The sequence below is a fragment of the Stegostoma tigrinum genome, chromosome 15, assembly GCF_030684315.1.
Source record: "Stegostoma tigrinum isolate sSteTig4 chromosome 15, sSteTig4.hap1, whole genome shotgun sequence".
Taxonomy (NCBI): Eukaryota; Metazoa; Chordata; class Chondrichthyes; order Orectolobiformes; family Stegostomatidae; genus Stegostoma; species Stegostoma tigrinum.
In genome coordinates this window covers 40,658,100-40,681,719 of record NC_081368.1, presented here as the reverse complement: position 1 = coordinate 40,681,719, position 23,620 = coordinate 40,658,100, and the positions used below count along the sequence as shown (strand labels likewise).

The 23,620-nt window shown below is 38.7% G+C and overlaps 1 protein-coding gene across 2 annotated transcripts in view; it reads left to right on the top strand.

Annotated features, from left to right (window-relative positions):
* LOC125459054 (UDP-N-acetylglucosamine--peptide N-acetylglucosaminyltransferase 110 kDa subunit) overlaps positions 1 to 23,620 on the top strand; it is an 81,686-nt gene that overhangs the window by 35,977 nt on the left and 22,089 nt on the right. For both annotated transcript variants that reach the window (XM_048544978.2, XM_048544979.2), the window contains exons 7-15: positions 1,905 to 2,100; positions 2,468 to 2,608; positions 3,414 to 3,514; positions 5,412 to 5,565; positions 5,782 to 5,883; positions 7,493 to 7,672; positions 11,881 to 12,039; positions 15,089 to 15,178; positions 20,131 to 20,256. In XM_048544978.2, coding sequence (XP_048400935.1) covers positions 1,905 to 2,100; positions 2,468 to 2,608; positions 3,414 to 3,514; positions 5,412 to 5,565; positions 5,782 to 5,883; positions 7,493 to 7,672; positions 11,881 to 12,039; positions 15,089 to 15,178; positions 20,131 to 20,256 — 1,249 coding nt within the window. The remainder of the gene's footprint in view (positions 1 to 1,904; positions 2,101 to 2,467; positions 2,609 to 3,413; positions 3,515 to 5,411; positions 5,566 to 5,781; positions 5,884 to 7,492; positions 7,673 to 11,880; positions 12,040 to 15,088; positions 15,179 to 20,130; positions 20,257 to 23,620) is intronic.

Below are 23,620 nucleotides of genomic sequence, written 5' to 3'. Positions count from 1 at the left end.
TTGGTGTTATTTTTTGGTTGTCTTGGGGAGTGATAACAGCTGCAGAGAGTGCATGGGAATTCACCACAAGGAAACAGATTGCAGCTGTGTCATCCTGAGAGAGAAGCATTAGGTTAGAGATGGTAGAGAATGTTCACTGGAGCTTAGTGTTTTATTAGGATATTGCTGCAATAGAAGTAATATTGTGTGTTTGAATCCTTTTATTTGAACTTGATCACGGGTGCCATATATATTGCACATTTCCAATTGACTCGTGGGCATTCAAGGGCCAATCGCATTACAGGACTAGAATGTGAAAGTGAAGCAGACGTGGTGCCAAAGGGCTGTTGTCTCTTTAGAGACAGGTGATTGGTTGTTGCTTTATGTGAGATTCAGTATGCTTCAGCCAAGGGGCAAGGTCAGGACCTTCATGGTGACCTCAGCTGACACAAGATTTGAGTCTATGCTATTAGCATCGTTTTACGTTGCAAACTGGCCATCCAATCAGTTGAGCTGACACCCTTCACAAGTAGGCCTGACAAGGCAAGGATGGCAGATTTCCTGTCCTAAAGGTTATTGAACCAGATGGGTGTTTTGTAGCAACTGACATGGCAACCATTAGGCTAGATGAAATTTATGAAATTTTAAGTTTTTTGCCATCTGATATGGTGGGGTTGAAACCCATGTCCCAAAGCATTAACCTGGGTTTCTGGATTACTAGCCCATGAACATTGACCATCTGTCACCACCTTCTGCTTTGTGGTTTGTTCTGAAGTCTTTTAAGCCTTCTCCTCTGGTATTACTGTTTAATTAACATTTGGTTCTTTGTTAGGCCGTTAAATCTTGAGCATGCGCACACACAATTGCTCCTTTTCGAGTTAACCACAGTTGAGCTCGTGATTGGCCAGCCTCATAAAGTTTAATGATCCACTTGGAGTATTTGACCATTGCCTGCAGTCTTAAACTGAAATGTCTTCACATCTTATCTGATTCATTAGTTAAGATTGTGAAGAGTAATGGTGCCAACTCCCAACTTGTAACGGATGATACTTGTGAACAGTATCCAAATAAATCTATATCCATGTATAACTACTTTTCAACCAGTGTCTGCTTCTCATCCAACTGATCCAGAATATAAATGCAAGAAAGTTACCATAATCTTGTATAAAACACTGATTTGGCCTTAACTGAAGTTTTGGGTCCTGTTTTGGGCACCACACATTAGCGAGGCTGTGAAGACTTTAGAGTTGATTATAGAAAAGTTTCTTGAATTGTTCCAGGAATAAAGGACATAAGTTACATGGATTCAAGCGGTCTACTTTTGTAAATTGAAAAGAAATAGTAGCAAGGTGAATAGGCAGAAGTATCATCTTCATAAGAGGATTGAGCAGTGTACACGGAGAGAAACTATTCCTGTTCGTGAATGGATTGAGAGGAGGATATGGAAGTTTTTGTTTTAAGATAATTATGAAAGAAGTTATGGTTACATGATGAAGCAATTGGATGTTTCTCTCAAGAGGAACAATGTGCTCCACTAGAGGGAAGGTTAGGTGTGTGGCACCAGGTAAATTGCTTTTGCCATGAACCAGCATGGACACCTGAAGACCAAGTGGCAGCCTCTTATATTGTAACCATTCTTGAGTTTTCTAATATCACATCTCATGCTGGAGGGTTAATTCTGTAGAGAAAAGAGTAAAATGGAAGTAAGAAAGATCTTTGTATCGAATGGTTTAGATATACAAAAGGTTAAGTTTTTAATGCATGATTGATTGTTCACTATTTTTATAGAATGTAATTGTTATCAGAGAAACTGTATGCACCCTCCACACCCCTATGGTCAATGTTATTGGAACATTTTCATTATGAGCCATATTGACTCTTTATATTCTTTCTATTGCTTATGTCATGTGTTTGTATTTCCCAAGGGCTGTGGCAGCATATCTGCGAGCATTAAGTCTAAGTCCTAATCATGCAGTTGTTCATGGAAACCTGGCTTGTGTTTATTACGAACAAGGATTAATTGATCTGGCTATAGACACGTACAGAAGAGCCATTGAACTGCAGCCACACTTCCCAGATGCCTACTGCAACCTGGCTAATGCACTGAAGGAGAAAGGAAATGTAAGAATTTGAAACTGATAATGTTGCGGGCTGTGTATTGTATGCAAACAAATTTAACAACTCTACATCTGTCATTTAAGAGGTGGACAGTATCCTTTTTGGCCAAGAATGACTCCTGTCACTTTTGTGTAGAAAGATGTGAATGAGGCTGGGGAGAAACAAAATAGAATGAAGAGTGAGAAAAGAGGCCTGTTATATTGGTTTAGAAAAGTAAATTTTATGACGGTCGAGGGATGAATGACCACATAGAGAAGCATTGGGAAATAATTGCTTCAGTCCATAAACCAGTTTCTATTTCATATGCTGGAAAGTGTTGTCTTGTGTTAGTAGAAGTTAGTTGCTGATTGGTGCATCCTTTCCCTGGTAGGTTGCTGAAGCGGAGGAATGTTACAATACGGCACTACGACTCTGTCCCACGCATGCCGACTCTCTCAATAACTTGGCTAATATCAAAAGGGAGCAAGGAAACATTGAAGAGGCTGTACGACTGTACCGGAAAGCTCTTGAGGTGAGATGGTGGGGGAAGAACCTTGGTAATTGCTGGATGAGTAGCTGAATAACAACTGTATTTCTGATTTTGCTTTTCCCACTCAGTTTTAATTCACTTGCCATGAAATTTGGAAACCCTAATGGTGTAAGAGATTACTACTACTAACTTCAGAATTTTGATTACTTATTGTAAGTTAACGTAAAATTGACTGCCTATCAAAAAAACATGAAAATTGGTAGCTGGGAACATGGTGTACTGCTCAAAAAGTTGCCAGCATGACACAGGTTTAAAGAAATCTAATAAAGGCTGTGCTAACGTAACCTAAAGGTTTAGATAATGACTGTAATTTTGTAATTATGGAGATGAACCTTTGTTATGGTATATCAGTGTAGGAAATGTTTATCTGTGAAGTCAGTGTGTGAATGAGCATTTGACAGCTAGTATTATCATAACTGAACTTGACTGCCATCATTTAAAATACATTCATGAGCCCTTCTCAGCTGGAATAACTTGCTTTGCGTTGGAGAAGTGGGACCCATTTTGACAATACATGTAGGGTTCTGCTTGAGAATTGAAATCCACAGAAACTGGATTACACTCCTGGAACTTTCCTTGTGTGATGTGACCGACCACATGCCATCTATTGATTGGTTGAGGAAAATGCTTTTCCCATGGAATCTCTCAAGGGATCTCTCAGTTTTTCCTTTATGGATTATAAACTGGAATGGAAGTTAGACACTTGCTAATTGCATGTGTTTGTAATTCATAGAATGTTGACCAGTATTAGAATGAAATAATCATGAGGCTTTTTTTGGTGTTGTAGGTGTTTCCAGAATTTGCAGCTGCCCATTCAAACTTGGCCAGTGTGTTGCAGCAGCAGGGAAAATTGCAGGACGCATTAATGCATTATAAGGAGGCTATTCGGTAACTGCCAACTTGCATGCTATATGTAGCAATTTATTCAACATTTCTCCTGTTCCTGTTCAAGTGATATGGTAGATATTGAGAATTTGACTTTTGTGGTTTGTCATTGATTCTTCATTTTTATAAATGGTGTAATCTTGTGTTGCAGAGAGTTACAATGCATTGCAGAGCATTTATCCAAAATGTGTAGTATATGGTAATATAAGAAAAAGGATAGAGGTGCGAAGCAGTACAGTGATACACAGAACAGTTCTCTGTAATATAAATTACCTGAGCAGGCAGAAGTTGTCTTAACTTTTTGAGTGTGTAAGTCATTAGGATGTCTGTTTTTAGAATTGAATCTGAAAATAGCTTTTATTTAACATCTTTTTTTTATCATGATGAAATGTTTCAGGATATCTTGCGGGGGCATAATTAAGTGAAGTACGACAACAAGCCATAACATGACTTATTAAATTAGATGACCAAAAGCTTGGCCACAGAGGTAGGCCTTAAAAGAAGCCATTGAACTACAGGTGAACAAGTCTAAGGAAAGAATTCTAGAACCTGGGGACATGGCAACTGATGGAATGAGCAGTTATAATGGGAATGCTCTCGAAGGGAATAAAAATATTAAGTGGAATTGGAAAAGGCTAGACTGAAGGAGGAACAAGACCATGGAGGGATTTGAAAACACGTGAGAATTTTTTAACATTTGAACATTTTCACAGCCAGCCATTATAGGTAGTAAACTCAAAGGTGATAGGGATGGAAATTGCTGCAAGTTAGACATGGGCAACTGTAGTTTGAGTGACCTTTTTAAGATTAGGAAGTAGAGTGTGAAGAGCAGTGAAGAGTTCGCTGGAGCACCAATATAGAGAGAACAGGAACAGCATGTTGGTTCACCAGCAAGTGAACTGAGACAGAGGCCCTTTGAGGCGATGTTAGGGACATGGGGTTGGGGGGTGGGTGGGAGCTGGGGAGCTGGAATCCTTGTGAAGGCATCAATAACATTTGAAAGATCATTTCTGAATTAAATACATCAAAGTTGTGATCAAACTATTAGTGACTGGAGTTTGGAGTGGGGACCTAAAAACAATAGTGTCTTCCCTATTTTTAAGAGAATCTTACTCCGGTTTGTGCCAGCAACTTGAATATAAATCTGATGACTGCAATTCATTACTCAGTGAAGAATTTTTCATCTCTGAATTTTGGTTTCTCACTGTTTTGCTTTGGGTAATGTGAAATATCTTTCAGCCAGGAATTAACTATGGAAATGAATTTGGTTTTTTAAAAAAAAGCTTTTTTTTTCAGAAAAATACGTATTTCATCTCCAACTTCCAGCAGTATGAATGCTAACACTGTTGCGCTGGTTTATTCACCAGTATGACCAAGATGCTTTCCTTTATTCATTCATGGAATGTGGGTGGTGCTGGCTAGGCTAGCATTTATTGCCCGGAGGGAAGTTAAATGGCAACTCTGTTGCTTTGGGCCTGGAGTCCAGGTAAGGATGACAGGTTCCTTCCTTTAAAGGGCATCACTGAGCCAGCAACAGTTTGATGGTCCTCGTCAGGCTGTTAACTCCTAGATTTTTACTGAATTGAAATTCCACCATCTGCTGTGGTGCAATTTGAACCCAGTTCTAGGCAGTATCTGGGATCACCAGGCTAGTGATTAATACCATTACACTGCCATCATTTTTTTTCTGTGTAGAAGCAGCTTTCTCAGGAAGTCAAGTATTTGACACATTTCCAGTTTATGTTGAAAGTACATGTCACAGAAGTTATAGTTTTGTCTTTCTTTTAATTTTGTCTTATTTTGGGTTTCCCAGTGTCATTTTCCATAGTTGCTTTGGGCTGATTTGTAGGATGATGACTGACATTTTATTGATTTACAGATGTTATTTTTATTTTGACAGAATCAGTCCAACCTTTGCTGATGCCTACTCAAACATGGGAAACACACTCAAAGAAATGCAAGATGTGCAGGGTGCCTTGCAGTGCTATACAAGAGCAATTCAGATCAATCCTGCTTTTGCTGATGCTCACAGCAACTTAGCATCGATCCATAAGGTAAGACTTCATAATGTCTGGTCATTTATAGTGATCTAATCTGCACATTAGGAAGTAATTTGTACCATTTAGAAGCAAATCTTGTGAATTTTTAAGTGTGCAGGTAATGACAAGTATTTAAGTAGACATAGTTGCCTATAGCTGGTTTGATTATTTGAAGGTGGACGTTGTAATGTTCTCCTACCATTAAAACAAGTCTTATTTCTCTCTCTGTAGGATTCGGGAAATATTCCAGAAGCCATTGCTTCCTACAGAACTGCCCTGAAGCTAAAGCCTGACTTTCCAGATGCTTACTGCAATCTGGCACACTGTTTGCAGGTACCAAGATACCTCATGAATTGGGTGCACTTAGTCCACTGGAACACAGCTTTGGTCTTTCACCCAGCACTGATTTTAAGGATATTTAGAATTCCACACACATGAATGGTATAAACATTGCTAACAGTGAACAGCATGTCTTTCACTTATGTTTGCCCTTGGAATTAACTTAACGTTCCAAATTATAACTTGTAAGGCTGAATGGTACTTTCAGTTATCTCTCACTGTGCATAATAACAGCATTTACAGCGCAGAGGCAGACCATTTGGGCTAACAGGGGTCAAATGGAAAATATCCCCACAGTATCCCTACAGTGTTGAAACAGGCCCTTCGGTCCAACAAGTCCACACACCGACCCTCAGAACATCTCACCCAGACTTATCCCCAATAACCCCCTAATCTACACATCTCTGAACACTACAGGCAATTTTCCATGACCGATCCACCTCTGGTCCAAAGATGTGCAGGCTAGGTGGATCGGTCATGGAAAATTGCCTGTGGTGTTCAGAGATGTGTAGATTAGGGGGTTATTGGGGATAAGTCTGGGTGAGATGTTCTGAGGGTCGGTGTGTGGACTTGTTGGACCGAAGGGCCTGTTTCAACACTAGGGATACTGTGGTGATATTTTCCGTTTGACCCCTGTTGTCTAGTTCTAGACAACTCTGACTAGAATGTTAGGAATGTATTTGCCTAGGTGTCCCAATATACAGAAGCAGCCAAATCACAAGAAGACAGCTGGCATCAAAGCAAACCAGTTCCACTTTTATTTGGAAAGAAGTTACAATAATCTTTAACACTAAACGTACTCTGTCTAATCCTATTCATCCCTTTAAGCTTGCAATAATTTCCGCACTATGTTGCATTTGCCCTAACTGGCCCCTTGCCCTCCATCTGTGTTTTTAAGGTGTTATCATTGTTGAGCCTAAGTCAACATTTTTTTTCTACTCAGCCCCAAAACAGTGGCAGTTTGTTTGTTTGCCATTTTCCAAAACCCCACATGACGTTTTGTGGCTCTTCATTAGATTGAGAGCTCTTATTAACTATTTGTAAAAGAGTTGTCAACTATAATCCCAGTTACTTTTTCAAAATTTAAACTAAGCCAGCAAATAGACTTGAGATGTTGTGTCACTGAGCAAAGGACTAGCAATTGTGGAAAAGACATTATTGTACAAGCTGTTAAGTTTTGCCTCTCCCTACCACATCAATATGATAAATTCTGTGAAGGGAGGTCTTATGACAACAATCCTGGCTGATGTTATGCAGAGTTGAAAAAACACCTGGTTTTCTTCCAACCTCTCACTCACTCCCTTTTGAATCAACACATGAGTTACATTAGTTTCATTATTACTTTGGCACATACATAAAATGGCCTTGCAGTCATAATTTTGTGCAGGATAAAACTTTATTTCTGATAATAAGGCAAAGGAACATTTTGGTAACTGCTAAATTAATCGAGACAGCTTTATTGCAGAAGTGGTGAGAATAAACTTCTTTGTATGTATGGATTCGTTCTCAGAATTACTAAGTGAAATGATAGAATGTAATGAAATTTAAAAGCAGAGTTGTATGTGAACAAATTTGGTTTAAATTCAGCATTTTTTGCCTCTAGATTGTGTGTGACTGGACAGATTATGATGAGCGAATGAAAAAATTGGTCAGTATAGTAGCTGACCAACTGGAGAAAAATCGGCTGCCATCTGTGCATCCACATCACAGTATGCTGTATCCACTATCCCATACCTTTCGCAAAGCCATTGCAGAACGTCATGGAAATCTGTGTCTTGACAAGGTAGAGTAAAATTATATACTATTGTATGTTATGACTCACTTCCTATCTCGTATGTTGTAGATGTTTCTTATTTGTCCAGAAATACAATTTACTTGATCTTTGCTTGTCCTTCCAGTGGGAGGCCATGCTAAGAACTGGGAGAGATGAGTTAACTCCTGCTTAATGCAGTCTACTATATAATTTTGTGTACTTTTTTTAAATAACAGCTATGCTTAAAGCAGTTCGGATCACTAAATTAGATGGTGATTTTTGTAGCTCAAAATTCAACTAATAGGATAAAATATTTGCTCTCAATCTTAAATACACTGGTAGTAATCTTGTAAGAATTCTCGTATTCTGGGAAAGTGATGGAGGATGGGAAAACTGCCCATGTAATTCCCTTACTTAAAAAGGGAAGGAGGAAAAATTTGTGAAGGCCAATTATCTTAACATCTGCTTTTGGAATGTGTTGAAATGCGGTATAAGGGATGTAATACCAAGCATTTAGAAACATGCGATATGATCAAGCAAAGTCGGCATGACTTCTCAAAGAGGATTTCAGACCTGATCAACATATTAGAATGCTTTTAAACTAACAAACAGGATAGGGGAAACAGCGTATGTATTATATCTGGATTTTCAGAAGGCTTTAGAACATCTTACACTATTTAAGATAAGAGCCCATAGTGTCAGAAATGGTATTTTAGTTTAGAGAGACGACTAGCCAACTAATGGAAGAATTGGGCAAAGGGAAGCAATTTCAGGATAACATTTTGTAACTAGTGGAGTGTTCCGGGACATTGCTGAGGCCATAGTTACTAACAACAAATGTTAATGACTTGGATGAAAAGAATGAATGTACAATAGCCAAGTTTGCGAATGACAAAGAGGCAGGACAACAAGTGAGGAGGATGATAACCACAAGCATGTGGGTTAACAACTTAGTAGATGGAATATAATGTGGAAAAAATGTGATGTCACGCACTTTGCCAGGAAGGAGAGAATAACTGAATATTATTTTAAAAACAGAAAGATTGCAGAAATCTATAGCACCAATGGATTTGAGAGTCCTTTTACATGAATCACAAAATGCAAACATCCAAGTTCAGCAGGTAATAAGAATGGTAAATGGAATGTTGGCCCTTAGTTCAAAAGGAATGAAATGTTAAAATAGGGAAGTCATAGCAAAACTAGACAAGGCGCTAGTCAGACCATAGCTGCAACAGTTTTGTGCCTGAATCTAAGGAAATATAAATTGGCATTATTGTTGTCCAAAGTAGGTTGACTGCATTGATCAGAGTTATGGACGGACTGCCTTATGAAGAGAAGTTGAGTAGATTGTGCCTTTACTTGGAGTTCAGAAGAAAGCTGACCTTGTTGAAATGTACAGGCTTCTTCGTGGACTGTACAAAGTAGGCGAGGAGAGGTTGATCACTCCTGTGGGATAGTCTAACACACAAGACAGCATAATCTTTGAATAAGAAGTCACATACTCGAGACCCAGTTGAGGAATTTCCTCAGAGTAGTAATCCTGTGGAATTCTTTACCACGAGGGCTGTACAGAATAATCAAGGCTGATATAGACAGATTTTTAACTGATAAGGGAATTGATTACGGAGAAAGGGTTGGAAAGTGGAGTTGAGGGCTATCAGATCAGCCACAATTTCATTGAATAATGGAGCAGATTCATTGAGCTGTTTGGCTTGCTGCTGCTCCTACATCTCGAGTTAAAATTGGCCAGAGAGCTTGAACCACATTGCTTTACTGTGCTAAATTCATTCCAGTTCATAAGTTGCATTTATTGTTTAAGTGGAAGCTTTCTAAGAAAGTTAAGCTCTTAACACTAGGCAGAAGGATGTAGTTTTGACAACAATATGAAGATTTTAAATTAAGATCTGATTGGTGTATGTGTATATTTGCAGCGTCAACAGTGATGCTTTTCATGTGAGACTGGATTGGTTTATTGTTTTCATAAACTTTTTAACTTTTTCTACAAAAGAGTAAAAGCTGGGAACAGAAGTAGGCCATCCAACCCCTTGAGTCTGTTCAATCATTTTAATAAGATCACGGCCGATCCTTAATCTCCACTCCATTTTATCCCTCAATTCCCTGAAAATCCAAAAATCTATTGATCTCAGCCTTGAAAGCACCAAACAGATGAGTATCTGCTGCAATATTTTGAGTGGAGAACTCAAAGATTCATAGCTTTTGGCTGAAATAAGTTCAATCTGGAATGCCTTGCACCTTATCCCATAGCTGTCCTTACTATCCAGTCAAGAGAAGCAGTTTCTTAGAATCCATTTTGAGTCTGCTGAGAAACTTCTTGCCTCCATAACATTATCTCTCGTTCTTTTACACATCATATTACAATCCTTCCCTTTCTGCCTGGTGTGCTCATTGGTCGACATCACAGAATCAGTTTAAGGAACAAAAGCAAAGTACTGTGCGTGCGTGAGTTCTGAAATCAAACACACATTGGTGGAAAAACTCAGGCCTGACCAGCATTTGTGGAGAAAAGGTTTGCGTTTTAGAACATAGAACAGCACAACACAGTACAGGCCCTTCGGCCCATGATATTGTCCCAAACTTTTACCCTAAACTTAAGGTCTATCTCATCACCACCACTACCTTAGACTGGCATATGGATGATAGTATGATAGCTGCTTAAATGCCCCTAATGAAGCTGACTCCACTATCCTCTTTGGCAATGCATTCCACGCCCCGACCACTCGCTGAGTAAAGAACCTACCTCTGACGTCTCCCCTATATCTACCTCTACTATCTTTAAAACTATGCAACCCTCATAATAGCTACCTCCACCCTAGGAAAAAGTTTCTGGTTGTCCACTGTATATATACATCTGAACAGTTTGAACACCTCCATCAAATCACCTGTCATCCTTCGTCATTCTAAAGAGAAAAGTCTCCTCTCTCTCAACCTTTCCTTTGTAAGACCTTCCCTCCATTCCAGGCATTCTGGTAAATCTCCTCTTCACCTTTTCCAACACTCTCACATCTTTCCTGTAATGAGGCGGCCAGAACTGGACACAGTACTCCAGATTTTAAGTTTAGTATGACATCCTTCAATGTACCCCCTCCCAGGACAAGTACACCATTTGAGTATAGTGACTAAAATGGCATGTATCTTACTCTAGATATGATCTTGAAAATACCCTATTCTATTGCTCAAGACTTCCTTACTCTTGGATTGCAGCCTGCTAATAACAGGTGCCAACATTCCATGTGCCTGTCTATATATACTGTACCAACATGGTACATTTTTCTTCCATTTGCCAGAATACCTGATTAGCCAAAATCAAACAGACAGTTTGTGAAGGTTGCACTCATGTATTCATTACAGATTTTTTAAATTAAAACTTGTAAATGATTTCTTTATCATCACATCAATCATTTTGTAAAAGCAAATTTGGGTATTTTTGATTAGTTGGTTAGAATGAAAAGCTATCTACAGGAACTGATAGCTAACTAGGCTAGAGCATACTGACTAGATGTCCAGTTTGCAATGCAGTGTGATGCCAACAGCATGGATTCAATTCCCAACTGAAGTAGCATACTTCTGAACCTCTCCCCTTGCTTGAGGTGTGGTTACCCTCTGGTTAAACCACCATCAGTCGCTTATTTGTAGTCAACAATCAGCCTTATGGTCTAGTAGCAGTATGGCAACTTTGTTTTGTATCCACTGGAGTTTAAATGAATGAGATGATTGATTGAAACATTGAAGTTCCTGTGGGGTCTTGAAATGTCGCATACGGAAAGAATGTCTTTGAGAGAGTCTAGCACTAGGAGTTGCTGTTGCAAAACATTTCTGGTTTTAAGACATGAGATTTTCTCTCAGTTGGGGAATGTTTGGAACTCCCCCTCGTAGCAGTAAAATCAAAGTCTTTGAATGTTTTTTAACTCTTATATATAGATCACCTCAGCGTGAACGTGAACATTTATTGGAAATAGATGTGTATGTGGAGTCGTCAAATTACCTGTAATCCTGTTGAATAGTGGAGCAACCTTGAGGGGTCAAATGGCCTCTGGCTGCTGCTAATTTGCATGGGCCTATGTAGATAAATTAACAGTAATTGACAGACTTCTGGGAAGAGTTGCATTTAGAATTATGCTCTGGTAAGATTTGAGAGATGCTAATTATGTTCACCATCCACTCCTGCACCCATTGCAATAAGTTAACTTTCTGATAACTGCCATGTTTTTAATTTGCAGATTAATGTGCTTCACAAGCCACCATATGAACATCCAAAAGACTTGAAAGCTAGTAATGGACGTCTGAAGATTGGTTTTGTGAGTTCAGATTTTGGGAACCATCCCACCTCTCATCTAATGCAATCAATCCCTGGGATGCACAACTCAGAAAAGTTTGAGGTATGTCCAGGTAGTAAAGATTTTCTCAAATTGTGAAATTGGAACTTTTTCACGTAGGTACTGTGTAGTCTGAGTGACAGACTTTTTTGTCGTGAATTGTGAAACTGTTCAGCCATGAATAGTTAATCAAATTTGTATGGGATTGAATTGTCAAGTGCAACAGGGTCATGTATTATTTAATTAATCATCCATCAGGGGAGCAAATAGATGCATGGAGCACGGAAACAAACCCTTCAGTCCAAGCTGGATGTAATTCCAAACTAAACTAGTCCACCTACCTGCTTCTGCCCTGTATCCCTCCCAATTTTTCATATTCCTGTATCTATCCAAATGTCTTTTAAATGTTGTAATTATACCTGCATCCACTTTCTCAAAATTCACTCCACACATGAGCCACCCTCTGGTGTTTTTAAAAGGAAAAAAACTGTCTCTTTTTTTTAAAATCTCTTTCCTCTCTCCGTAAAAATGTGCCCCTTAGTCTTGAAATCCCCCATTCTAGGGAAAAGACAACTATCATTAACTCTTATCAATACTTCTTATTTTATAAACTTCTATCAGGTCACTTCTCAACCTCCTATGCTCCAGTGGGAAAAAGCCTCAGCCGATCTAGCCTTTCCTTATAATTCAAACCTTCCATACTTGACAGCATCCTGGTAAATCTGATCTGAACACCCTCCAATTTAATAGTATCCTTCTTATAACTGGGTGTCCAGAATGGGACACGGTATTCCAGAAGAGGCCTCACTAATGTCCTGTACAACCTCAGCATGACTTCAGAACTCCTGTACTCCAAAGGACTGAGCATTGAAGGCAGGTGTGCCAAATGCCTTTTTAACCACCCTGTCTGTATGTAATGCAAACTTCAAAGAATCATGTACCTGCATCTGTAGATCCCTCAGTTCTACAACATCTACCCAAGGCCCAACTATTAATTGTATAAACCTTACCCTTGTTTGTTTTTACCAAAATGCAATGCCTCTCACTGATCCAGATCAAACTTAGTCTGCCATTTTTCAGCCTGTTTACCCATTTGATCAAGAGCCCTTTGTAAACTTGGAAAACCTTCTTTACTGCCTACTATGGCTGTGTTCGTCAAGGTAGCTTAATATCAAGAATTGTTTGGACATGTTTGCAAAATACAATCTAAAAGTATAGTAACACAGTTCACGATTATGAGGAAATTAGTGAATGAAAGGAAAATTTTGTGTGCTGTACTGCCCTTTTATGTTTTAGGGGTGTGTGATCTTTTTGTGTGCCACCAGTGCTGCATGAGACACCAGTTACCTGAAACCATTCATGTTGAAGAAAAGTATGAGAGAAGGACAGTCTGTGATTTTTTTTTTTAAATCTTCTGAACATTTCTGTTCCCCACTAATTTTGTGGAAAGTAAACAGCAGAGGATGGACATTTCTTGATATGATAAATGTCAGAAGGCATTGCCTATGCTATGTAAATTTGTCTCCTGGAATGTAAGAACAGGAATATACCTTTTTGGGCTTGGTTTTTTTTAAAAATGAAAGTGGACTTACCTGACTTTTTCCCCATAAACACATTTTTACCTGACATTAAAATGAACAATTGTCAACCACAGCTTGCAGAAGAGGGTTACGAATTTAGACACCTTCCTATGTAGAAATTCTCTACTTACAGTGAGCGTCCAGCTATAACGTTCAGATAATCTGGTCTTTAATTAGACTGGTAGCCAGTGTTAGGGGAGAGTCCAGTTCTGGAGAATTCACTTAGTTTGTATGATTTCTCCTTGGACTCTATATAAAGTTAATACCCATTGTAGAGATTATTCTGTTAAGCTGAGAGTGCCTGCTAAGATCATATAACATTCTTAAATGTATGTTGCCTAGAACCATTTGGCCTAACCATGGTTTTGCACAAAGGTAACATGACAGCCGTCCCTCCAAGATAAGGAGCAATCGTTCAATTTATCTTTCTGACCATTTTCAGTAACTGTTAGCTGATTCTAATGACCAATGTTCTCCTCTAAACCCTGCCTTTCTAGCTTTTTATCATTTATCCTGTTTTTAATCCATTTTTTTTTGAGTCCAGAGTACATTACTTCTCATTCACCTCAATGAATATAAAAATTTATTTGATGATTTTTTTGGCTAAAGTTATTTGTATTTTACTGTTCTATCTGTACTGTTTAAAGTACTTTGTGTAATCAGCAATTTTGGATATGTGGCTTTCTATCCCATCATTCCAGTCTTAAACTGGGCCTATACAGAACGTAGGTGAATTAGTAAATTAGCACAGCAATTTTGTTTTTCCTCTGGTGGATATGATTGGAAAGCCCACATGTTCTGTTTACAGGCATTTAGTAGACAGAAGGAATGAAATGTGACCTTTAAAGACACTATGAAAACAATGATATTGGGTCTGCCAGACTGAGACCCAGGCTCCATTAAGTTTATCAAGTGGTGAGCAGCTGATGGCCTGTTGGGGATTAAATTTTAAGCCTGCTATATTTTTGGGTAACTCCTAAGATAGAGTGGAAGAAAGTGAATGAGAACAGGATGCTGGCTGGGATTAGTTCAGTCATCCTGCAGAACCCGTAGGAGCACTCCTCCTAGGATTCACAGAAGAAATTTTAAAAACTCCCAATGATTTCTTGATCCTCCCATATTGTGCCAGTTTTAGCTGACAAGTGGAAGCATGCCAATTTCTGCCCTAAAATAGAAATAGCAAATCCTGGAGACCTGAAACAAACCAAGAAAAAATCAAATTGCTGGAGAAACTCAGCAGATCTGGCAGCATCTGTGGTGAGCAGTTAATGTTTGGAGCCCAGCAACTGTTTTTCAGAACTCTGCCAGACCTGCTGAAAGTCTCCAGCATTCTGTTTTTGTTTGTTCCAGTTTCAACCCTGATGTATCTTAATAACTTCCTGAATATGCAGTTTTAGCATCTCATCAGATCTGCACCAAAATTAGTTTGAACTTTTGACACTTCAGTAGAATTAGTACTAAATATGAGATACATTCTCGACTCTTGTGGAATTTCAGTATCTGTAAATTCATTTTTCTGTTTCTCTTGATAGGTTTTTTGTTATGCATTGAGCTCTGATGATGGCACTAATTTTCGTGTGAAAGTGGTCGCTGAAGCAAATCATTTTGTGGACCTATCCCAGGTAAGAACTAGTGAAATGTAGAGTTCACGCACTCAGAAAGCTGATCAGAAATTTTAAACACCAATTAATCTTATCTTAGTTTTGCTTCTTGTATAGATTTTAATTTGCGATTGTAATCCAGTGTTTATCTTTGAGCGCAAGGACAGATGAGTTCAGGCTAAATTTGAAGTGATTAAGTTAGTGGTGTGATCGTCTCCTGAAACCGTATCCTGGTTACTCTTCCCTGACGAATGTCATTGATCTGGCTTGAACAGGCACCAGAAGAAATACTTGGCAATCATCAACTTGTTTTCCTACTGTCTCTCACTTCTGCTCTGACAGAGTGAATAGTTTGAAAGAGCTCTCTACCATAGGAAATAGGAACAACTGTAGACTGTGTGTGTGGTCCTTAATCCACCATTTAATATTATCACGACTGGTGATCCAACTCCAAATCCAGTTCCCACTTTTTCCCCATACCCTTTGATCACTTTAACTCAAACTATATCTCCTTGAAAGGTTTCAAGTTTCAAAAAAGAATTCCACAGGCTCACCACTATGGGTAAAGAGATTTCTCCCCATCTCAGTCCTAAATGGCATTCCCCCGTCCTTAAATTGTGACTCCTGGTTCTGGACTTCCTGGTTACCAGGAGCATCCTTCCTTAATTTATGCTGTCTAGACTTGTTATACTTTATATAGATTTTTAATGAAATCCTCCCTCATTGTTCTAATTTCCAGTGAATAAAGTCCTAATCGATCCAGCCTCTGTTCAAAGTCATTCCTACCATCCCAGAATCAATCTGGCAAATCTTTTGTTTTTACCTCCTTCTATTGCTAAAATATCCTCCATCAGAGAAAGACAAAAACTGTGATAATACTTTAGGTCTGGTATTAAGGTGCTGTACTGTTGCAGCAAGACATCTATTGCTCCATGCTTGAATCCTTTCACTGTGTAGGCCAACATATGATATGTCTTTTTTTAGCAGCTGCTGCACCCGCATAGTTATTGTCAAAGATGGGTGTACTAGGAAACCCAGGTCTTGTGGATGACTTTACGTGCACATTTTACTTCACCTGGAATGCATTTGTCCACTCATTCAACTTGTACAAATTTACGCTGAAACGTCTATCACCCTCAGTTCAGCTTCCCACCCAGCTTTTGTTTCATCTGCAAACTTAGAGATTTTACATATTAGTTCCCTCATCTAAATCATTAAAATGTAGTCATGATATGGAGGTTCCAGTGTTGGACTGGGGGAACAAAGTCAGAAGTCACATGACAATAGGTTATAGTCCAACAGGTTTATTTGAAATCACAAGTTTTCGGAATGCTGCTCCTTTTGTCAGGTGAAGTTATGTGACTTATGAATTAATATCAGTGTTTGGACCCCAGCTATTCACCATACCAGCAGTGACCCACTAGTCACTGCCTGCCACTTTAAAAAGCGTTTTATTTTCTTGGAGTTTCTTGTCTGCCAATCATTTTTGATCGATGTCCATACATAATTCCTAATCACATGCTTTAATTTTACATGCTAATGTATCTTGTATGGGACTTTTTTTTATTGAAAACCTTTTTTTAAGTCCTAGTAAATCACATTCACTAGCTTCCCATTATCAGCTGTCCAGGATGTGTCCTTGAAAATATACAGTGGATTTGTCAGGCATGATTTCCTTTGTGGTAAATCCATGTTGCCTCTGATTCTGTCACTGTTTTCTACATAGTCTGTCAATCTTTTCCCCGACTTATCAGGCTAGATCCTAGGAAGCACTCTACATGCAAAGGGTGGTAGAGGCTTAGGAACACTCTTCCAAAAATGGCAGTTGTTAGATTAATTATTAGTTTAAGCCTGAGACTGATAAAAAAATTTTTGTTAGGCAAAGGTAGTAAGGGATACGCCGAGGGCTACGTAAGTGGAGTAGACCATAGAACATGTATGATCTCGCTAAGTGGAGGAACAGGCTTATGGGACTGAAAGGCCTATCCCTGTTCCCATATTCCTTGTTTTAACTCTGTCCTATGTAGAATATTGGTGTTACATTGTCAACCCTCCAATCCGTAGAAATGCCTCCTGCATTTTAAAATGATTGCTATTGAACGCACTGACCAAGTTGACCATCTCTCAATGTCCAGCAATTGCTGGGTCAATAGCGAACTCAAAGTATTGAATGACCTTCTAGCCAAGCCAACATTGAAAGAAATAGTATACTACTTCAACCAGGCTGAACAAATGAGAGCATCAGAATCCGTCATGGTTTGACTTGGTACAAACACCTTTGTAGTTATCAACTACAAAAACCCAATGGTATCTGACAAAGAAGCATTAAAACTGCTTTGATGGTGAATGTCACCATCTAAAGCTCCAGCTGCATGATTGAATCTGCTACTTTTGTGTCAACCACACTTAATTAAACTTTTGACTTTTTTGTTTGCCAGTGTGTTTGTGACATCCAAAGAGTAAGCATATATAAGTCAACAAAATGTCTGTCTGTGTTCATAATATCTCTAAAGTCTGATTTCTGAAATGTTTCACTTGCAATGTGAGCTAGTTCCCAGCTTACAACTCCCTCACCTTCATCTGGAGCATTGGACTCCTTTGCAAGGAACTTGTGTTCAACTAGCTGAAAGAACTGTGACAACATTCCTTTACGTACATAAGATGAGCTGATTGTTTGTTTGTTTGTTTTTTTTATTTTTAATGTCTCTTTTCCTTTTCCCTTCCTTTCTTGGATGCAAATGTATGTCTTTTTCCAACCCCAAATAATTATAAAAGTGATTTTAAATTGAACTTAGACTAAAGAAACACACCAGTGCTGCTTTTTGAAGGATAAGAATAAATAAAAGCAAATTTTAAATTCTGATGGATTGTCAAATTATTCATGTTAATTAAGTGGACTTTTTCTTTATTTAAAGTTTTATCTTTGTGTTTTGTTTATCTCCTAATTCAATCAATCATGTTTATTTATCAACTTAAGTTTTTAAAAACAAGTCTAAACTTTCAAGTGTAAATGCTTTCTGATCTGGTTGCTAATCTCACTGCCGTGGCATTCCAAAATATGCGTTTTTGAGTTGGTACCATGCCTCTCAAATCGCACACTATTTGTGGCCTGCTTGGGCTGGTGGAAAGTTCCCTTGCTTTGTTGATCTCAACAAAATCTTAGCTAAGATAATAAAATGTGAGGCTGGATGAACACAGCAGGCCCAGCAGCATCTCAGGAGCACAAAGGCTGATGTTTCGGGCCTAGACCCTTCATCTTAGCTAATGACAGTCCGCTGTTCATGCTAACGTGTTATGGCTCAGTTAATTATCCAGATTAAATTCTGATCAGTCATTTATTACTTTGAGGCCATTCAGAGACTATTTGAGTAATTTGGGTATAATGGCAAAGAAAACCTATCATCCTAAAGAATAGTTAACATTCTAGAAGTCAAGAGAATGTACTACCTAAATGTAAAAATAATCAGCTACATACCTTTAGTCCTGATTAGATTTAGCTTTTATTCAACTATGGTCATGAAGGCCAAGGTTGTTCCAGTAATTTAAAGTATTGTAAGCTCACCCTGCAGTTTGAAACAGTAGATGTTCAGAATTTTGTCTACTGACCTTTTTAAACTGCTGAAGATAAAATTGAAGGCTTCTATCAGGTAGATTCCTCCTTGCTATTCAAAATGGTATGGGCAAGGAAAATGTCCAGTTGGAGACAAAATAGTTATAGAAAGATTTGGCTTGGAGAAAACTGCTGTCAAAGTCAATGCTGAATAAAATAATTTTATCAAGGAAAATTTTGAGACACTAAACAGAAAGCTAGATTGCATTCTGACAGAAACTCAAATTATTGGAGTTGCAGTTACTGCTAAGAGCAACAGTAGTGAGGCACATTTATGTGTGTGTTCTCAAAGGAATCTTAATCTTTAGCTCTAACATTTAGGAGATAAAAATTTTGAGTTTAAATAGTATTTGTTCTCCTCTACTCCTAGTGTTATCCATAGAAATAGAAGATCATGTGCAGCTATAGTTTTTCTATAACTTCATGACATTGGATGCTCGATATGTCCTTAGAACTTTTTTAGGCTCCATATTTTGTTTTGTTTTAATTCATACATATGATGTAGGCATTGCTGGCAAAGCCAGCATTTATTGCCCGTCCCTACTTGCCTTTGAAGTGAATGACTGACTTGCTCATCCATTTCAGAGGCAAGTTGAGAGTCAACCATGTTGCTGTGGGTCTGGAGTCACATGTAGGTCAGACCAGGTAATGGCAGATCTCCTGTCCTAAATGACAGTACACTGGATTTTATTTTAATGGGACAATCAACAGTGATTGCGGTGAGATCAGCTCTTTTATCCCAGACTTTCTTAAATTCACATTTCACTATGTGGTGGGATTTGAATCCATATCCCCAGAACATGACCCTGGCGTTCTGGATTGCAAGTCCAGTGATGTTACCATTCATTCACTGCCTCCTGTCATGATTGTAAAGGATAAATGTTGTTCAGAGTATCAGGATTGTCTGTGGATGTATCATGCATGTTTATCCAGCAAGCACTACTATAGTCAGGCTGCATCAGACGCTACAAAGGGCTGTAGATATTGAGTTGATGAAATTCCTTATATTAAAATAAAGTGCAGGATACCTTGATACAAATTCCCTCGCTAAAACTTAGCCAGATCCCTATTCCTGTGAATGTACCTGGATGTCCCGTAAGATATGTTTAGTACATGGTGGTCTTAATTTATTCTTTGAACTGTTCAGATTTGTTAATTGGATGAGTCGCCGTTCCCTGTCCTCTTAACTTCAACTTGACTGGATGACTTTTGAAATTGTTAGGCAGCTTCAACCTAAATAATATAGGATTGAGTCACTACCACTTATATAATTTAAATGTTTGACCTTCTGTTGCACAAAGGTTGTGTTCTATAATCCCCTAAGAACCGGGTAATCCATTTTCTTGTTGCATCTTTTGTGCAGATCCCATGCAATGGCAAAGCTGCTGATCGTATTCATCAGGACGGAATTCACATTCTTGTTAATATGAACGGATACACAAAAGGAGCACGGAATGAACTGTTTGCTCTTCGTCCAGCTCCTATACAGGTCAGTAACCATTAAAATAATTTCTGTTTATGATGTAACAAGTTTGTTTTCCTTTGTTTACATTGTACTTTGCAGAATATTGGTCACTGCAATACTTTGACCTTGAATGTTTTCTTCTTGCCCTGTCATTTACTCTGATGTACTTTTAGCCTTGACTGATCTCTTGAGCTGAGTCTCTGAATCATCACTGACTTTGTCTGTCCCTACTTAAGCGAGTTATTTCTTTTTCCCTCTCTACCTCAGCTGCAATCTGCCAAATTTTGTCTCCTGAATGTTGTGTCCTGAAATCTTAAGATGCACAAATTTATTCATCTGAAACTCTTCACCCAGATTTTAATCTGAAGAGCTTCTTTCCCACTGTGTTGATTTCAAAATATGCTGTATCTCCACATCCCTTTAGCTTTTCCTGCTGCTTCGCTTCCCTGTTTCCAAATTGTACTCTTTTTTTTTCTTGTAAAAGAGTACTCTTTTACTACTTTTCTTCTAAACATCTGCTTTAACCTAGTCCTGTGCCTTAGACCCCTCTCCCAAAGCTGCTGTGTTTGTTCATCTCTGCTGGACTTACACTGCCTTCTTCATCTCTGATATTCCTTCTTTTCACCCCTATTTCTGCTATATTTAATATGCCTTAACATTTAAAAAGAAATCAGTGTCATTGATAATGCTTGTCACAGCTTCACCACCACATTTGAACTCCTTTGCTGTCCCTAATTTGACTGATTTACTTCACAGAATCAAAGAATTCCTACAGTGTGTATGTGGGTCACTTGGCCCAAGAGTCCACACTCACCCTCTGAAGAGCTTCCTACCCAAGACACTATGGGCAATTTATCACAACCAGTCCACCTAACTGCACATCCTCTGAAGCCATTGTCTTCTCATGGAGCCACTTGGAATTGATTAGTGAAAGTAGTAGTAAAATGACATTTAGCAAATCTGAATAGAACCAGGTAGATTTTATGAAATGACTTCATGGAAGGGATATTGTGTTTGGAATCCCAAAAGGCATTCAGTAATGTACCATGCAAATGGGAAACACAAGATTAAAAACTCATGATGTGAATGTTATATTCACTGGCGGTGTTGATTTATGTATTGAAGTACAATTGGATAGTCTGTGTGAGTGAAAACCTCGCCTTAGTGGGACAAGATAAAGAGCGTATATATAGGAATTTGGCTCAAGTACGGAATTCAACTCATCAGTACTTTCCAGGTTCAAATTTAAGAGTAGCAGTTTGATTCAGACTTAGAACTAATCGCCTTTAAAGTAAATTTAAAATAGCCAAGTTAGTAAGGTAGCTGCCTGATGGTGGAAATTATCAATCAAACACTTAAAATACTTTGCCTAGAGGAGACGTTGATTTATTGTAGCAAGAAGTGAAGCTAAAAAAGGACTCATATCAGTTTTGATGTAAGTGAGGGATTTTTGAACGGTATAGTCAGTGTGAATGAAGACTTACCCTGAATGATACAAAGGGTAGGTGACAGCATCTGGAAGTTTATTTTTAAAGTGGGAAGTCAGTGCATGGTGGGGGCCACATTTAGTAAATCAAGTTTACTGTAAGAACTAGTCTTCAAATTGATGTGAGCGATAGGGGATAGAAGTCATGTCTCAAAAGACCAATGAGACCAGCAGTCAAGTGATGTCGCAATCACAACATGATACAAATATATGGAAAGCAGCTGATTGGTTTGTAGAAGTACACAGTTTTTTTCCTGTTCGGTTTGTTCAGGTCATTAGTTTTTCTCTCAATAGCTTGTTAAATTGATTCTCATGGTTTCAAAAAAAAATTACCAAGTCTAAAGATCCCAGATTCTAGCATAATTAATGTGAAAGAGGTGGTAGGACAGGTGATGTGCTGCTACTGTAATGTGGGTGCTGCTGAAGACTAAGCTGAATATAAATATTTGAAGCTTGAGAAATTTCAGTTCAAGGCTTAAAGCAGTAATCTGAGCTGTAGGTGTTGCATCTGTCAGGGCGTGATGTTAATTTACACCAGGCAGGAGTCATACCCTTCAGACTTGGTGACTCAAATTCTGTCCATGATCTGCTACAGAAGGGCATGGCTGCGGTTGCAGCAAGCAGAGTCAGAATTACAGCATGGAAACAGACCTGTTGGTCCATGCTGACCAGATACCCAATAATCTAGTCCCATTTGCTAGCATTTAGCTTATACCCTTCTCATTCATATACCCATTCAGGTGCTTTTTTTAAATTTGCAGTTGTACCAGCCTCCTCCACTACCTCCAGGCAGCTTGTACCATACGTGCACTGCCCTCTCTGTGGAAAAAGTTGCCCCTTAGATTCCTTTTTAAATCTTTCCTTCTTAGCTTAAACCTGTGCCCTCTAGTTTTGGACTGAAAGCTGTCTGCGGTAAATTTTTAATTAAGGCAAAGTTACTGTATTCTGATTTATGTTTAAGTAAAGTATAACAGCGATGTGTACACCCAAATTATGTTTCTATTAATTAATGTGTTTTTTTTTAATTGTATAAAGCTTTGATTAATGGGAATATTTAATCACCTAGCCCATCTGTGGTCCCATAGGTGCTGGCTGTGTTTTTTTAAAAAATATTCCTGCAGTGGCATTGGAGTCAGCCCAGAGAAGTTCCACTCGGTTGATCCTCGGTATGAAGGGCTAGTCTTGCGAGGAGAAATTGAACAAGTTGGGCCTGTAGTCATTGTAGTTTGAGAAACTTGATGTGACTTCATTGAAGCAGAAATTTTAGTCGGGCTTGACAAGTACATGTGGAGAATTGGCTTCCCCTGTTGGAAGAATCCAGACCTGGAGTGTAAGGCATTGCCTGTTTACTCGGATGAAGTGGAATTTCTACTCTTGTAGGATAGTGAATCTCTGAAATATTTTTGCAGAAGACTGTAGAGAGTTAAACATTAGATTTCTTCAAAACTGAGATTTGTTATAATCAGTTAGGGAATCGAAGGTTAAGGAAAATAAAGGTAAGAAAGTAAAGTTGAGGATTATGAAGTCAGCCATGGTGTCGTTGGTGGAGTAAAATGATGGGCAGATTGTCTACTTCTGATCCTGTCTTCTGGATAAATGGTTCATTTTGAAGTTGGCACCTGCCTCATGAATTTCCACAGGGATTACTGCTGGGGCTTCAGCTGTTTGCAGTCTACTAAAATGACCTGCAAGCATGAATTGCGCCCAAATTTGATTGCCAACCAAGGTGACAATAAATGGTCGTAGGTTTGCTCACTGAACTAGAAGGCTCGTTTTCTGACGTTTTGTCACCGTTCTAGGTAACATTGTCAGTGAACCTCCGGTGAAGCGCTGGTGTTATGTCCCGCTTTCTATTTGTGTTTAGGTTTCCTTGGGCTGGTGATGTCATTTCCTGTTCTTTTT